The 12,176-nt window shown below is 39.0% G+C and overlaps 1 protein-coding gene across 1 annotated transcript; it reads left to right on the top strand.

Annotated features, from left to right (window-relative positions):
* Positions 1-367: 367 nt before the first annotated feature.
* On the top strand, positions 368-11,787 carry LOC140772993 (FIP1[V]-like protein). Its single transcript, XM_073115288.1, has 9 exons — positions 368-1,258; positions 2,979-3,232; positions 4,743-4,869; positions 4,962-5,030; positions 5,121-5,270; positions 5,410-5,511; positions 5,646-5,962; positions 6,542-8,195; positions 10,166-11,787. The coding sequence occupies exons 1-9, from the start codon at positions 449-451 to the stop codon at positions 10,766-10,768; spliced, it is 4,086 nt and encodes a 1,361-aa protein (XP_072971389.1). The 5' UTR covers positions 368-448; the 3' UTR covers positions 10,769-11,787.
* Positions 11,788-12,176: the final 389 nt, after the last annotated feature.

Consider the following 12,176-nt stretch of genomic DNA (forward strand, 5'->3'; position numbering starts at 1 on the left):
TTATAACTTTTCATACTTACCGCATTGTATGCATAATGAGATCTCAACGTAAAAGTAGCCAATAATAAGTTCATGAAATTTGATTGAAGGAGATGATAATTCACATTTAACATTTATAGTGATGGAAAAATTATATTTCATTAATTTTTAATTTTCTTAATATGTTCTCTGTTATTTTAGATTAAAAAATAATAATAATCTGATATTAGTTAAAATAATTAAGAGAGCAAAGTTATACGAACGAAGGTTTAAATTTTAAGCGTAAGTAAGGTAGGCAATTTGTAATTTACCCATACAAGATATAATAGATATTGTCGGGGTTTATATGCAAAAATCCCCCCCAAAAAGCGATAAATTTACCCCAATTTGTTTTTAGCACAGGAAAGCTCTTCTCTCTGCACCAGGACGCCGCCTCGACACTGCCCCTACCCCATCATCGCCTCTTCCGATGGAAGACGACGACGAGTTCGGCGATCTCTACGCTGACGTTCTCCGCCCGTTGCCTTCCTCCTCTTCCGCTGCTTTGCCCTCCGCGCCGCCTCCTCCCCCGTCAACCTCTGCCTCCCCGATCCCAATCGGCCAACCGCCACACCCTCCCCTAGAAACCCTAACTCCCGCCTCTGCGGCTGCAGACGCCGACGATGCCGACGAAGCCGAGGACGACTGGCTCCTCGGCCCCGCGCCGCCCACTCTCGATCCGCCCCTTAATTGGGCTGCGGACGAGGACGACATTGAAGCTGAGGCAAAGGAACACGATGTACCCGGTAGTATCCGCCCTAGTGTTTTTAAGGAGGAGGAGGAGGAGGTAGCGGCTAGGGTCTCTCAAATTCCGGACGAAGAGGACGATGTCCCGGTCATCCCCGGTATCTCAGCTGTTCCAGTCGCTCCGGGGCCGACTCTTCAATCGAAACCCTTGGCGAGCGACGATTGGGATAGCGACAGCGAGGACGATCTCCAGATTGTGCTGAACGAGACCAACGATGGGCAGCTCGGGGGTGGGAGGGATGGGATTGAGGATGGCGATGATGAAGACGGTGAGGACGATTTGGTAATTGTCACCGACGAAGGCCAGCATCACCATTTACCAGCTATGGAGGAGCAGGACTGGACCGACGAGGCTGTGCAGGGTGGTGGGGAAGGGGAGAGGAAGGATTTGGGGGAAGCCGCGAAAGGGAGCGGTGCGGTCGGGGCTGCTCCTGCCACGAGGATTGGGTATAGCAATCACGGGTTCCATCCGCAGCACCACTCCATGTTCAAGGTCAGTTCTTTGGCAGGTGTATGTTGGGATCTTGCGGGTGTTATTCTTTGAAATGTAATTTTAGGCATGGTGTACAGTTGAATTGTTTTGTTTGATTTTTGATGTATAATGTAAATTTTACCTTTTTTATAAAGGCTATCATGCTTGCTTTAATATGTTTCTTTTTCTGAAATATTGGAAACCATCCTTATGTGCGTTAGTCGAGTGGTTGGTTGCTATGAATTTTGGGAGACTGATACAACATATTTTCTATCTTTGGGTGATAATGCCATGTGGTGAATTTGAGATGAAGGTCCTCAAAAGAACTGATGTGCTTAGAGAGGAAGAGTTTTAATAAAAATTATAAAACCCTTTGTCGAAAATTGAATTGTATCTGGTTGCAAATATCATTATTTGGTGCTCATAACTTGTATAAATGTCGAGAAAAACATAGAAGCTATTACTGTGCCAACAGTAGAGAAGCAGAAAAAGTAGTCATCGGTGTGAGGGGACGGTAAGGGTGTTGTCTTCTATTTTGTTTACTTACCATTGAACCTTTGAAGGCATTTTGCCTCATTAAAGATGCAAGGGCTTAAGTTACTTTTAAACCTTTAAAAAAAACATTCTGCAATAGCCAATTGGTCTACTGATATTCATGTTTAGTGCTTGTCGTGAACGAATAATATGGAATGACTTGCTCATTGAGTGTATATCCTATGGTGGAGAGATGTGCTGCTTAAAACTTTTCAGCAAATCATGGAATTTCTTTCCTATTTTTGACCACTTAATCATATATAAGTATGCAACCACTATGGTAGAAGAACAAATCCTAATACATTCACGCACTTTCTAAAACAACCTACAACTGAATCCAAAACAAACAAGGCATCATGTTATTTTTTAATGCAACACAAACAAAATATTAACTTCCATTCTAAAGCTTTGTACGAAGTTAATTAATCCGACAAAGTGTTCCATTGAAGGACTTCAAAACTTTCCAAAACAAAAAAACTAATGGCAGCAAAAGTTTACTAAGCTGTATGTGCCTAAATAAAGCCAACACAATAATCAAATCGGACAGCACATAATCTTACTCAGTTTTAGACATCTGCTTACATGTGTATCATGCCTGAGCATTGGTTTTACGGCTCTACCTTATACTCGATCCCTAGTAGTTGGGCTAAAGGCTTGGTTTGTTGTTGGATCAGAAAATATTAGACTAACTCGTAACCTAAGAATCTTCAGAGTTATCATTTGTTGTTCTGACTTGTCAAAGGGATAGGAAGTTTATGGTGACAAAAGAAGCCTATATTGAATGGTTTGGGTGTTGTTTTTTATCCTTAATGTCCAGTTTTATGTTCTAGAAAATATTATTCTGATTTCTAAATCATCTATATTTTCACATGCCTGCAGCTAGTTAATTCATTGATATCAGTCTGCAAATTACACCATCATTCCCAAGTATAATATGTTTTTTGGGACTATTGTCAATTCTAATTTTGAATTCTGCAACTAATCATCTGTTGCTGCATATTGATGCCAAGAAACATATGATAATACAGGCTTGGAAAGGACTTGTATTGCTTATCCAGAGTGTTTTAGAGCATTCCTAACACCCTTCAAGTTCCAATCTGTTTATAATTTCAAATTTCAACAGTTATTGGTTACTAAAATAGATTACTTTAATGTTTATGCATCTACTTTTATACTGGTTATTTTATTTATTTATTCTCTTGTGCAGTATATACGACCTGGTGTGCCATCTGCATCTGGAGGATCTGTTGGTGGTGCTGTAGGTTTTTCAGGTCAAGCCCGTCCTCCTCTACCTTCGGGGCCTGTTGCTGGTCGAGGAAGAGGTGATTGGAGACCTGCTGGAGGTAGAGGCATCACAAATGCGCAGAAAGGTTTTCATTCAGGCTATGGTGTGTCTACTTGGGGTAGTTCATCGGGTCGTGCATTTGGCAGTGGATTAGATTTTACCCTTCCTCCACACAAGTAAGTTTGTCAGCCTACATGCCTGTGATTGTGATCTTGATTTTTGGAATCTTTGTCTTGATTTAGGTCAAATGGTTTATTAATATGACCAAAATCTCCTTTATGTTCATTATCAGCAAATTATGTTTGTTATATCTTTAGCTTTCTCTTAATATGTGCATAACGTGAATAAAAAGGTGATCTGATCTATACTACCTGCAAGAGGATCATCATTGGCAGATCATTCAGTTCTATGTTTAAAAACTATAATTGTGTCTGTTCACTGAGAAGATCATTGGCGTTGTTCTCTCTCTCTCTCCCCTCCTATCTCATATGGTGATCATGTTTGAGATTGTCAAGATACAGCAACATCAAATATTTGACTGTTTACTTGTTGGCTCAATTGGCCTTATCATCTTTGAACACAAAATACTAGCATTAAAATTCATTGAAAATTATAGAGTATCTTGTTGTAGTTCTGGTGCTCATACCAATGACATGTATCTTTGACATTTCTGAATCATTATGATAGGCCTCCATTGATTCAACTTATACGGAAACATTTCATAGGCAAATCGGTCTACATGGATAGTTTAGGCATGAATGCAGATTTTGGTTTTAATTTCTGTCATTACTTAAGCTGGGTAGGGAGGTTGTCCATGTCAATAAATCTGTACTATTTGAACAGCCATGAGGTTTAGGAATATGCCTTGGTGATGTTGTGTAAGGAAAAAGAATAGCTGACAGTGATATGGTTCTGATTATGGCAGTGGCCTCTATGCAGAGAATTCTGAATTAAAGAGAATTATAATTCAATTGAATTTCCAATTATGTCTAGCCTTTAGCTGTTTTCTAACTTATCATTCTTTTTTCCCCTAATGGAGCCTCCTATAATCTTCCTATTTGTTTCAGTTTGAGGCTTATAAATTGGCCTCTGCAACAGCCCTGAAGATCCAAAAGATTTGTCTGAATCATTGCAGCTCTCTTTCTCCTAGCCCTTGTTTCTTCGCCGTTGCTGTCTTCTATCCTCATACAATCCTATATTCTCTGCCGTTGTCTTCTCTTTTACTGCGTAACAATTTTCATTGATTTACTGTTGCCCTAGTTCTCTAACCACAAGAAGGCCTATTTTCAGTTTGAAGTTTGAACTACCTTGGATCAATTTTTAACCTTGTCCTGATATTGGTGGCTGATCTAGAAGTTCATGATTGAATTCATAGTTTTTACCTTCTAATTTTAATATTAGATTTAAGGACAATAGTTCTTTGACATGAGATGTCTTTGTAAATCTTGGCTTTTAATGGATTGTCATAATTACTATTTAACCTCTCAGACATTGATGCTGCCAATAGTTTTTAAGCATTATAGTATCATTTTTTGTTCACAAATGCCAACTTTCTCATCCTTTCTATAGATGACTTTTTTTTGTAGAGTATTATGACTGAAATGAGTAGAAAATCCGAAAGTAGAAAAAAGAGAGGAAATCTATACTTTAATCCTGATTTTTTTTTTCCTGACATGTTCACTCTAGAACGGTATTCGATATTGAGATTGATAGTTTTGAGGAAAAACCATGGAGATATCCTGGAGCTGATATTTCAGATTTCTTTAATTTTGGGCTGGATGAAGACAAATGGAAAGATTACTGCAAACAGCTGGCAAGAGACTGTCCTTTTCTCCCTTGTTTCCAAGATTATAAAATAGAATGAGACAACCATAAAGAATTATTTCTTGTTCCTCTTATTATCAGGACCAACTGCGATTGGAGGCTACCATGCAAAGCAAAATCCGTGTATACGAAAGTGGGCGATCGTATCAGGTTATACTGTATATATTTTCTGTTAAAAACATCCAACAAATTTATCCTATCAATATCTTATTTTGGATTATTTCGTTGGCTTGGATTCAGGAGTATGATCCAGATTTACCCCCTGAACTTGCTGCTGCTGCGGGTCATCCTAATGTTTCTACTGACAATGGACATCATAAGCAAACCGATAATGGGCTAGTCGATTTTAGTGGCCAAGGAAGAGGACCTGCAAGCGTGCGACCACCATTAGTAGGATATTATCTTTTCTGATTTTATTACCATGCCTTTTGGTCCTTGTATGTTGCTTATGAATAAGATATAAATCTTCATTCCTGTCTTTTGTACCATTTAGTTCTTATATACATATTCATGAATTTTGACTTCCCAGCCAACTGGGAGAGCAATACAGGTTGAAGGTGGTTATGGTGAGCGTCTTCCCTCCATTGACACGAGGCCACCTCGTATGCGTGATTCAGATGCAGTCATAGAGGTATTTTTTGTCTGCCTTAGTTCCAGTGGTACTTCGACTGATCTATATGTCATGTAAAATATACCGGTAGTCATTTGCAGTATTTATGAAAAAATAATCATTCATGGTTACATATTAAAAATCCTGGTGAACAGATTGTGTTGCAGGACTCCCTAGATGATTCAACTGTGTATAATGGTGCTTTTGAGCAAACTGAAAAGGATTTCCAGGGTGAGCATATTAAAGGTGGCCATGAAGTTGAAGAAGAAAGGCATGCTGCATCAGATTATGCCAATCACATCCCTCATACTTCTGCTGATAGAAGTAGGGAAGTTACGAGAAGAGCACCCTTTCCATCCGAAGGAGGTGATATCTTGCATCTCTCAACAGAAGCACATTCTCAGTACACTCCCAGTTCTAAAATGAGGAGTCCTGTACATGGTGGAGCTTTTGGTCCACGGCATGAAGAGAGGTATGTTATATCTTGCAGAATTGTGGTTTAATTTGCGACATACAAATATCAGAGAATCTGATAATGGTTTGTCAAAATTCAGACAGAATATCATGAATGACTTTTTTTTCTGGGTTGCAGCTCCATATCATTGTTGACTAGAATACTTCTGAAGATATGTAATTATGTATAGATGACTTTGTAATTGCTTGTGTCAGGCTCTTATCTGTGCATCCTTTAGTTTGATTTTTTTTCTTCTTTCTGCTCTTCTATTTATATGCTTGTAAATTTTGGGGAAGGCATGCACAACAATGACAATTGACAACTACTAAGATACATAGTTTCTTCTGGTTATGAATTTACAATTTAGAAATGGTTATTCAATACTTCTTACCACTAGTAGTAATTTATTTGGTGATTTATGATATTATTTGGTGGAAGTGTAATCCCCCTCTTTAAAGTGGAAAAGGACTAGGCCAGTATCCACATTTCTGAATTTCCTTACAGTTTCTTTTTATATTTGTGTATCTGCTCAGAATCAGTAGATTTGTGAAACATAAGAATTTGTTATGACATGAAGTTTCTTACTGAAATTCCCAGGTTGTCTGAAGGAACCTCACATGGAAGACACTCTAGCACAAACGGTAGAAACTTGAATGACATAATCCCTAGAAAATCTGCCAAGTCAAGCAGACATGATGATGAGAAAAAAGAAGTGGTTGAAGGCATTGAAATTAATGAGACATCTGGAATATCACTTAAAGCTGGTGCAGCAAAGGAGTTGAGTATTGAGGATAGATATAACAAACATGACGACAAACTTGCACTGGATGAGAGTATTGAAGTAGAAGGAGAGGATATAACGTCAGAATTTCGCATGTCCATTGAGAGCCCCAGTGACGATAACTTGGTTCATTCTGGCAAAAGGCAAAAGCTATGCTCCCAAGTTGAACAACCTGCATTCTTTGATAATGGTGTTGAGGATGAAGTAAGGACTCCACATAGTGATAGCAGCAAAGCAAAATCTTGGAGCAGTAAGGATTCTCAGCATCGTCCTGAACGTGGTGAAATCAAACGAGATGGAGGGTCTAGGCGAGCATCTGATTTGAGAAGGCATCATGCAGAGAGGGAATGTAACGACCACAGAAAGAATGATTATAATCGGGATACTAGAGTAGAGATGGACAGAAGCCGGATGGCTTCAAAGGAAAGAGAGGATATATTTCAGCCTGGTGCACATAGAGACTGGAAGACTACTACACATGCTGTCCATGGTCAAAGCCTTGAGAGGTCCAAGGAGACAAAAATTTCACAGAGGAGAGAAGATAATGTTCATAGTAAAAGAGTTGGTGATGAAGATACAAGACAGGAGTATAGTGCAGAAGCAGGTGCGAGGCGCAGGAATAAGGTCAGGCCAACTGATAGCAATGGTAAAAATGAAAATCTTCAGTTGAAAAAACGGGTTGATGAAGAAGACTGGAGACAATTAAGACAGAGCGGAAAGGATGAAATTGTAATGAGCCATCATGAAAGCTTAGATGATTCTCACATCAAGATAAAGAAGAATGAGGAGAACTCAAGGATAGGGAAATCTGACAAAGAAGATATATTGCATGGTTACAGGGGTAGGGATCATTCCAGTCGAAGGAAGAGGGAAAGAGTTGATGCCATAGATGAAAGGAGAAGAGAAGCTAATGGTAGAATGAGGGATAAGGCTGAGGATTATTATCCTGCCAAGCAGAAGGATGATAGTTGGCATTCCAAGGAGAGAGAACATAGACAGAGGCCCAAACAATCTTATGAAAATATCTTGACACATCGTGAGAGAGAAGAGCGAAGAACAATTAGGAGTGGCCGAGTTGTAGAGGACGAGCCATTAGTTGGGAGTTCTAGGAATAAGGATGACTTGAGGTCTGTGAGTTTTGATAAGGATTATCAAGGCAAAGATCGCAGGAGGCAAAATGAACTTGCAAATAGAAATCGAATTGGTGAAGAAAATGTTATGAAGCTTAAAGGACCTACAGATGTGCATCCACGTGACAAACATTTAAACAATGATGAAAGAAACTTAAGGCATGAAAGGTTGAGCACTCATAATGATCGTCCTTCAAGCATGACCGACAGTCATCAGGCACGCAGTGACAGACAAAAGGAAAGTATGAGAAAAAGAAAAGGCTCTGAAAATAATGGCAAAAAGCCTCAGGGGCCTAGCAAGCGGAGGCATGAAGACCACAATGATAAGCTAAATGAGAAGGTATGACTAGATGATTTGTGTTATGTCATTTCTTTTAGGAGAGCTTCTTTAGAATGTTTGGTGGGATAAATTTCTTCTGAATTTGGTGGGAAATAATGCTGATATCCAAGGTTTTAAGAAACTGTAGACTCTAGTTGGGAAGGTAGGCCTTTAGTAGTAATTCGGATCTACCGAAACTGAATATGGAAAGCTGAGAGGAAACCTACGTGGGCCTGGGTGGCACCATCCAAGTCATCCTTCATGCCAAAGCGGCTTTTTTATTGAATAACATTAATAATCTGTTCGAAACTATGGAATAACATGAAATACTTGGCTTTTTCTGCAAATATCTAAGTGCTTGCTTGTGGAAGCTGTAGATACATTCAGAATAATATTTGTCCATTTTTCTGAAAATGAAGCTTCTATTTGTTATTGTTCTCAAAGAGCTTAAAGAATAACCAGATTTGTTCAATCTAGATAAGTACAGTTTCATTTTAAGCACTCAGGAGGGCTGCAGATTAAACAACCAAGTACCTGTCAATTAGTATGGACTTAATACAAACTCAAGTAAATACTAATATGAGGATTTATTTTCTCCCTGATTAGATGGAAAAATGGATTACATTTGGATTTCTTTTACTTGAGATCACTGAGTAGCATTAAATTAGGCATGTGAACATAGTATTCACTATTCACAAGTGCCTTTAAGACCGGGATATTTTGAAACCTAAGATAATCTTAAATATATTTGCAACCGGTGGCACTACAAAAGATGCAATTTAGTTTCTCTTGATGTAGGCTAAAGTTTCTTTCTGAACTGGTCAATATTAGGAAAATTAGGTTTTTAGATGATCTTGAAGTGTACTGGAAAGGACTTCTGAAATTCTTAGGAGATCCTGCTGTGTTTTGAGCTACTTTTTATTGCAACTTTGTGAAACATGAATTTTTTTGCATGATCTTTATTTTAACAATATGCCTTTCAGCATTTGTTTTGGTGTCATCTCTGTGCAAAGTTGTTAATGCTTACAAACATTGGTTTACTTCTTGTCTGCTTTCTGAAACAGAATTTGTTCTTTGAAGTTTAAGATCTTACATTTTATTCTTTGATCTTGTGGTTTACTTCATGAATACTTAGTATCATGTTATCCTTATATGTCCTTTTGTATTATGAAGAGAAGAAAAGGGAAAGTAGAAAAGCTTTTGATGCTACTAGGCTCAAATTATTTCCGTGTTGCCCACCTATCGGTTGCCTTCTGACCAACTCTGCACCACCCAATTTCTTTTCTCACCCATCAGCAGTTGCCGCTTACTACCACATATGAGCACGAAAAAATAAGTGATGCTACCCAATGCCACAGAAGAGAAAAGAAAAATCCTTCCAACCTGAAGCTGCCACTTACAGTCACTGCACCAATATGGAAAGATACTTGGATTTAGTTCTACTCATCAATTATTTTGCTCTACTTCCCAGACATCCATGCAGGAGCCTGGTGGACTAGGACACCCTTCTTATTAACTAGCACATAAGATCAAACTTGAAAAATAAGCTTTACTTAAAAGTGGTTAATCATATGAAAATTGCGGAATGTGTGGAAATATCTGAATAGCTACTTGTGCATTTCCCCACATTCTCCTGTAATATTTTTTTTATTCCATCACTAGCAGGTAGTACATATAATGTGATGACATTATCTTAGAACTTTATCCCTCATTAGAAGTACATGCACATTAGCTATTATATTCCAGCGGTTAACTTCATCTTCTATATTGATGCTGAACTTCTCTTGAAGCAGCAACAAGAAGTGAAGATTTTGTGATGAAATATTTATATTAACTCCCTGTGTGTGTGTGTGCGCGTGCATGCGTGCGCGTGTCTGTCTGTCTCTGTCTGTGTGTGTGTGTCTGTCTGTCGCTGTGTGTGTGTGTGTGTCTGTCTGTCTCTGTCTGTGTGTGTGATGAGATGGGACCTTATGAAGGCTTACGTTGATCAGGTTGAGAAGAAAGGCACAACTGGGCAACAAAACAGAATCGTCTCGTCTACAATATTATCCAAGAAAAGCAATAACCAAATTCCGGAACAACCTGAGGCTTCTCAATTAAATCATTCATTTGTGAAACAAAGGGAGGCAGATGCTGCCTCTGACAATGATAATCAAGAGGATTCAAGAAGGGGACGATCTAAATTAGAGCGTTGGACCAGCAACAAGGAGAGAGATTACAGTATTATTGATAACAAAGAGAAATTCTCTACTTCCGTGAGGCCTAAGGAGATTGAAGCCTCTAATGTCACTGCTGTGCATGGTGATGAAGTAGCTAAACCAGGATCTAGTGATGCTGTTGGCAATTCAGATCTTAAGGTTGGCGATACAAGACAAATTGTAGACAAGTTAGAGGTACAAGATCCCCATCTAGACACAGTGGCTAAGCTTAAGCGACGCAGTGAGCGCTTCAAACTTCCTATGCCAGGTGAAAAGGAGTCGTCAGTGAACAGAAGAGTGGACAATGAATCGCAACTACCCCAAAATGAAAATGCTGTTGATGTGGAGGTAAAGCCAGAGCGTCCAGCTCGCAAGAGGAGGTGGACTGGGAGTTGATTCAATTGAAACACAACTTTGAACTCATCCGCGACGGTAAATGTCACTTGTCCATCTTGCTCTTCTCATGATGTGGAAGCTGTTGACAAAGCAGATGGCCATGTTGGAGCATTACTGTTATGCAGCAGCTTCCATGTTCTTCGGTTTAGAACCTTCTTCCCCCAGATACTGTTGTTTTTAACTTATACATGTATTCTGGATGTGTAATTTCTTGGTTGGTGGATGGCAACACAAAGTTGTCTTTCCTGTTTTCTTTTTGGGGTGCTGCCACCTTGTAATCTGTTGAGCTTCACAAAATTCTACAGTTCTGGTCCATTGCTTAGTTGCATTGATCTGTGAAGGCTGTCGGACCATCCCATGCTACTTCAAGGCTTTGGTGATCTTTCTCTGCTTCATCGGTGATGGCATAGGAAACCTGGCATTTGTATTGTCTTCTAAAAGAGAATGCAAAAAGTACAAGGTTCTGGAGTGAAGCTGGAACAGTTCCTCCTAGCATAGAGATCTTTATTGTATAATTGTAACCATTCCTTTCTTTTTCTTCATCTACTTTGCTGTTTTACCTTGCAAGATTGATGCAAGAGATATGAGTTCCAACAGGTGGCAAATAAACCAGGTGACAATGTGGTGATGGTTGAAACTTGTGCTGACCGATCGGGTCCGGAATCTCTGACGTGAAGCAACTACTTGCTGTGAACATCATTTATGCTTTAAGTATGATTTCATCAAATGAAACCTTTATGGGGCTGCATTCTTAATGAACGCAAGATGCTGAAAGTGTATTTAGTAGCTTTAGTTTCAGAGGTCTAAGGCCTCTTTGTATCCAAGGAGATTGGGATCAAGAGGAAGTTATATGAAACTGCATCCAGTACAGTTTTTCTCTCTATCTATGTAAAGGAGCCAAAGATGTTATTCAATGCGTTTTTGTTTTTTATTGTTCACTCTAGCTTAAATGTTCTCGATTTATTTGACAGGTTTTCTGTACTGATTATGTCTTGCCCATTGAAAATCTTGTTTTGTTTACATGCTGTTCCTCGAGAAGCCTGATGCTATGATTGTCTTTTCGTTTCCTGGTTATCGTCAGAATGGACGCTTGTTATCTGAGCAATGATTTGGCAAAATCTGACCCAAGTTTTTCTCTAGTTTTTGACAAATTTTAGATTAATGCTTAGAACATATAGCAGAGGAAAGTTCGTTATAATCCCAGCAAAACATTGAAACTAAGCATCAAACCTCTTTCATCTCCCAAACTAGGAGATGAGATCATTCTTAGTTCCCTTCAAGGCAATTTTAGTACAACACAACATACATGAACCGTCTCTCAAACTCTAGTATTTTTACAATTTGGGACTTCATATTAGTTGTGAAACAGAGTTGTGCCAACGTGACCGTGCTTTGTCCTCAACTCCTC

This window comes from Typha angustifolia, chromosome 13, assembly GCF_048772165.1.
Source record: "Typha angustifolia cultivar Huaian chromosome 13, ASM4877216v1, whole genome shotgun sequence".
NCBI classification, from domain to species: Eukaryota; Viridiplantae; Streptophyta; class Magnoliopsida; order Poales; family Typhaceae; genus Typha; species Typha angustifolia.

Bases quoted from the DNA above. Each gene is read 5' to 3' on its own strand.
- LOC140772993 (XM_073115288.1), top strand. From the start codon at position 449: ATGGAAGACGACGACGAGTTCGGCGATCTCTACGCTGACGTTCTCCGC. The intron at 5,271-5,409 runs GTAGGATATTAT...TTGACTTCCCAG, and splicing joins CAAGCGTGCGACCACCATTA to CCAACTGGGAGAGCAATACA. The intron at 8,196-10,165 runs GTATGACTAGAT...TACGTTGATCAG, and splicing joins ATGATAAGCTAAATGAGAAG to GTTGAGAAGAAAGGCACAAC.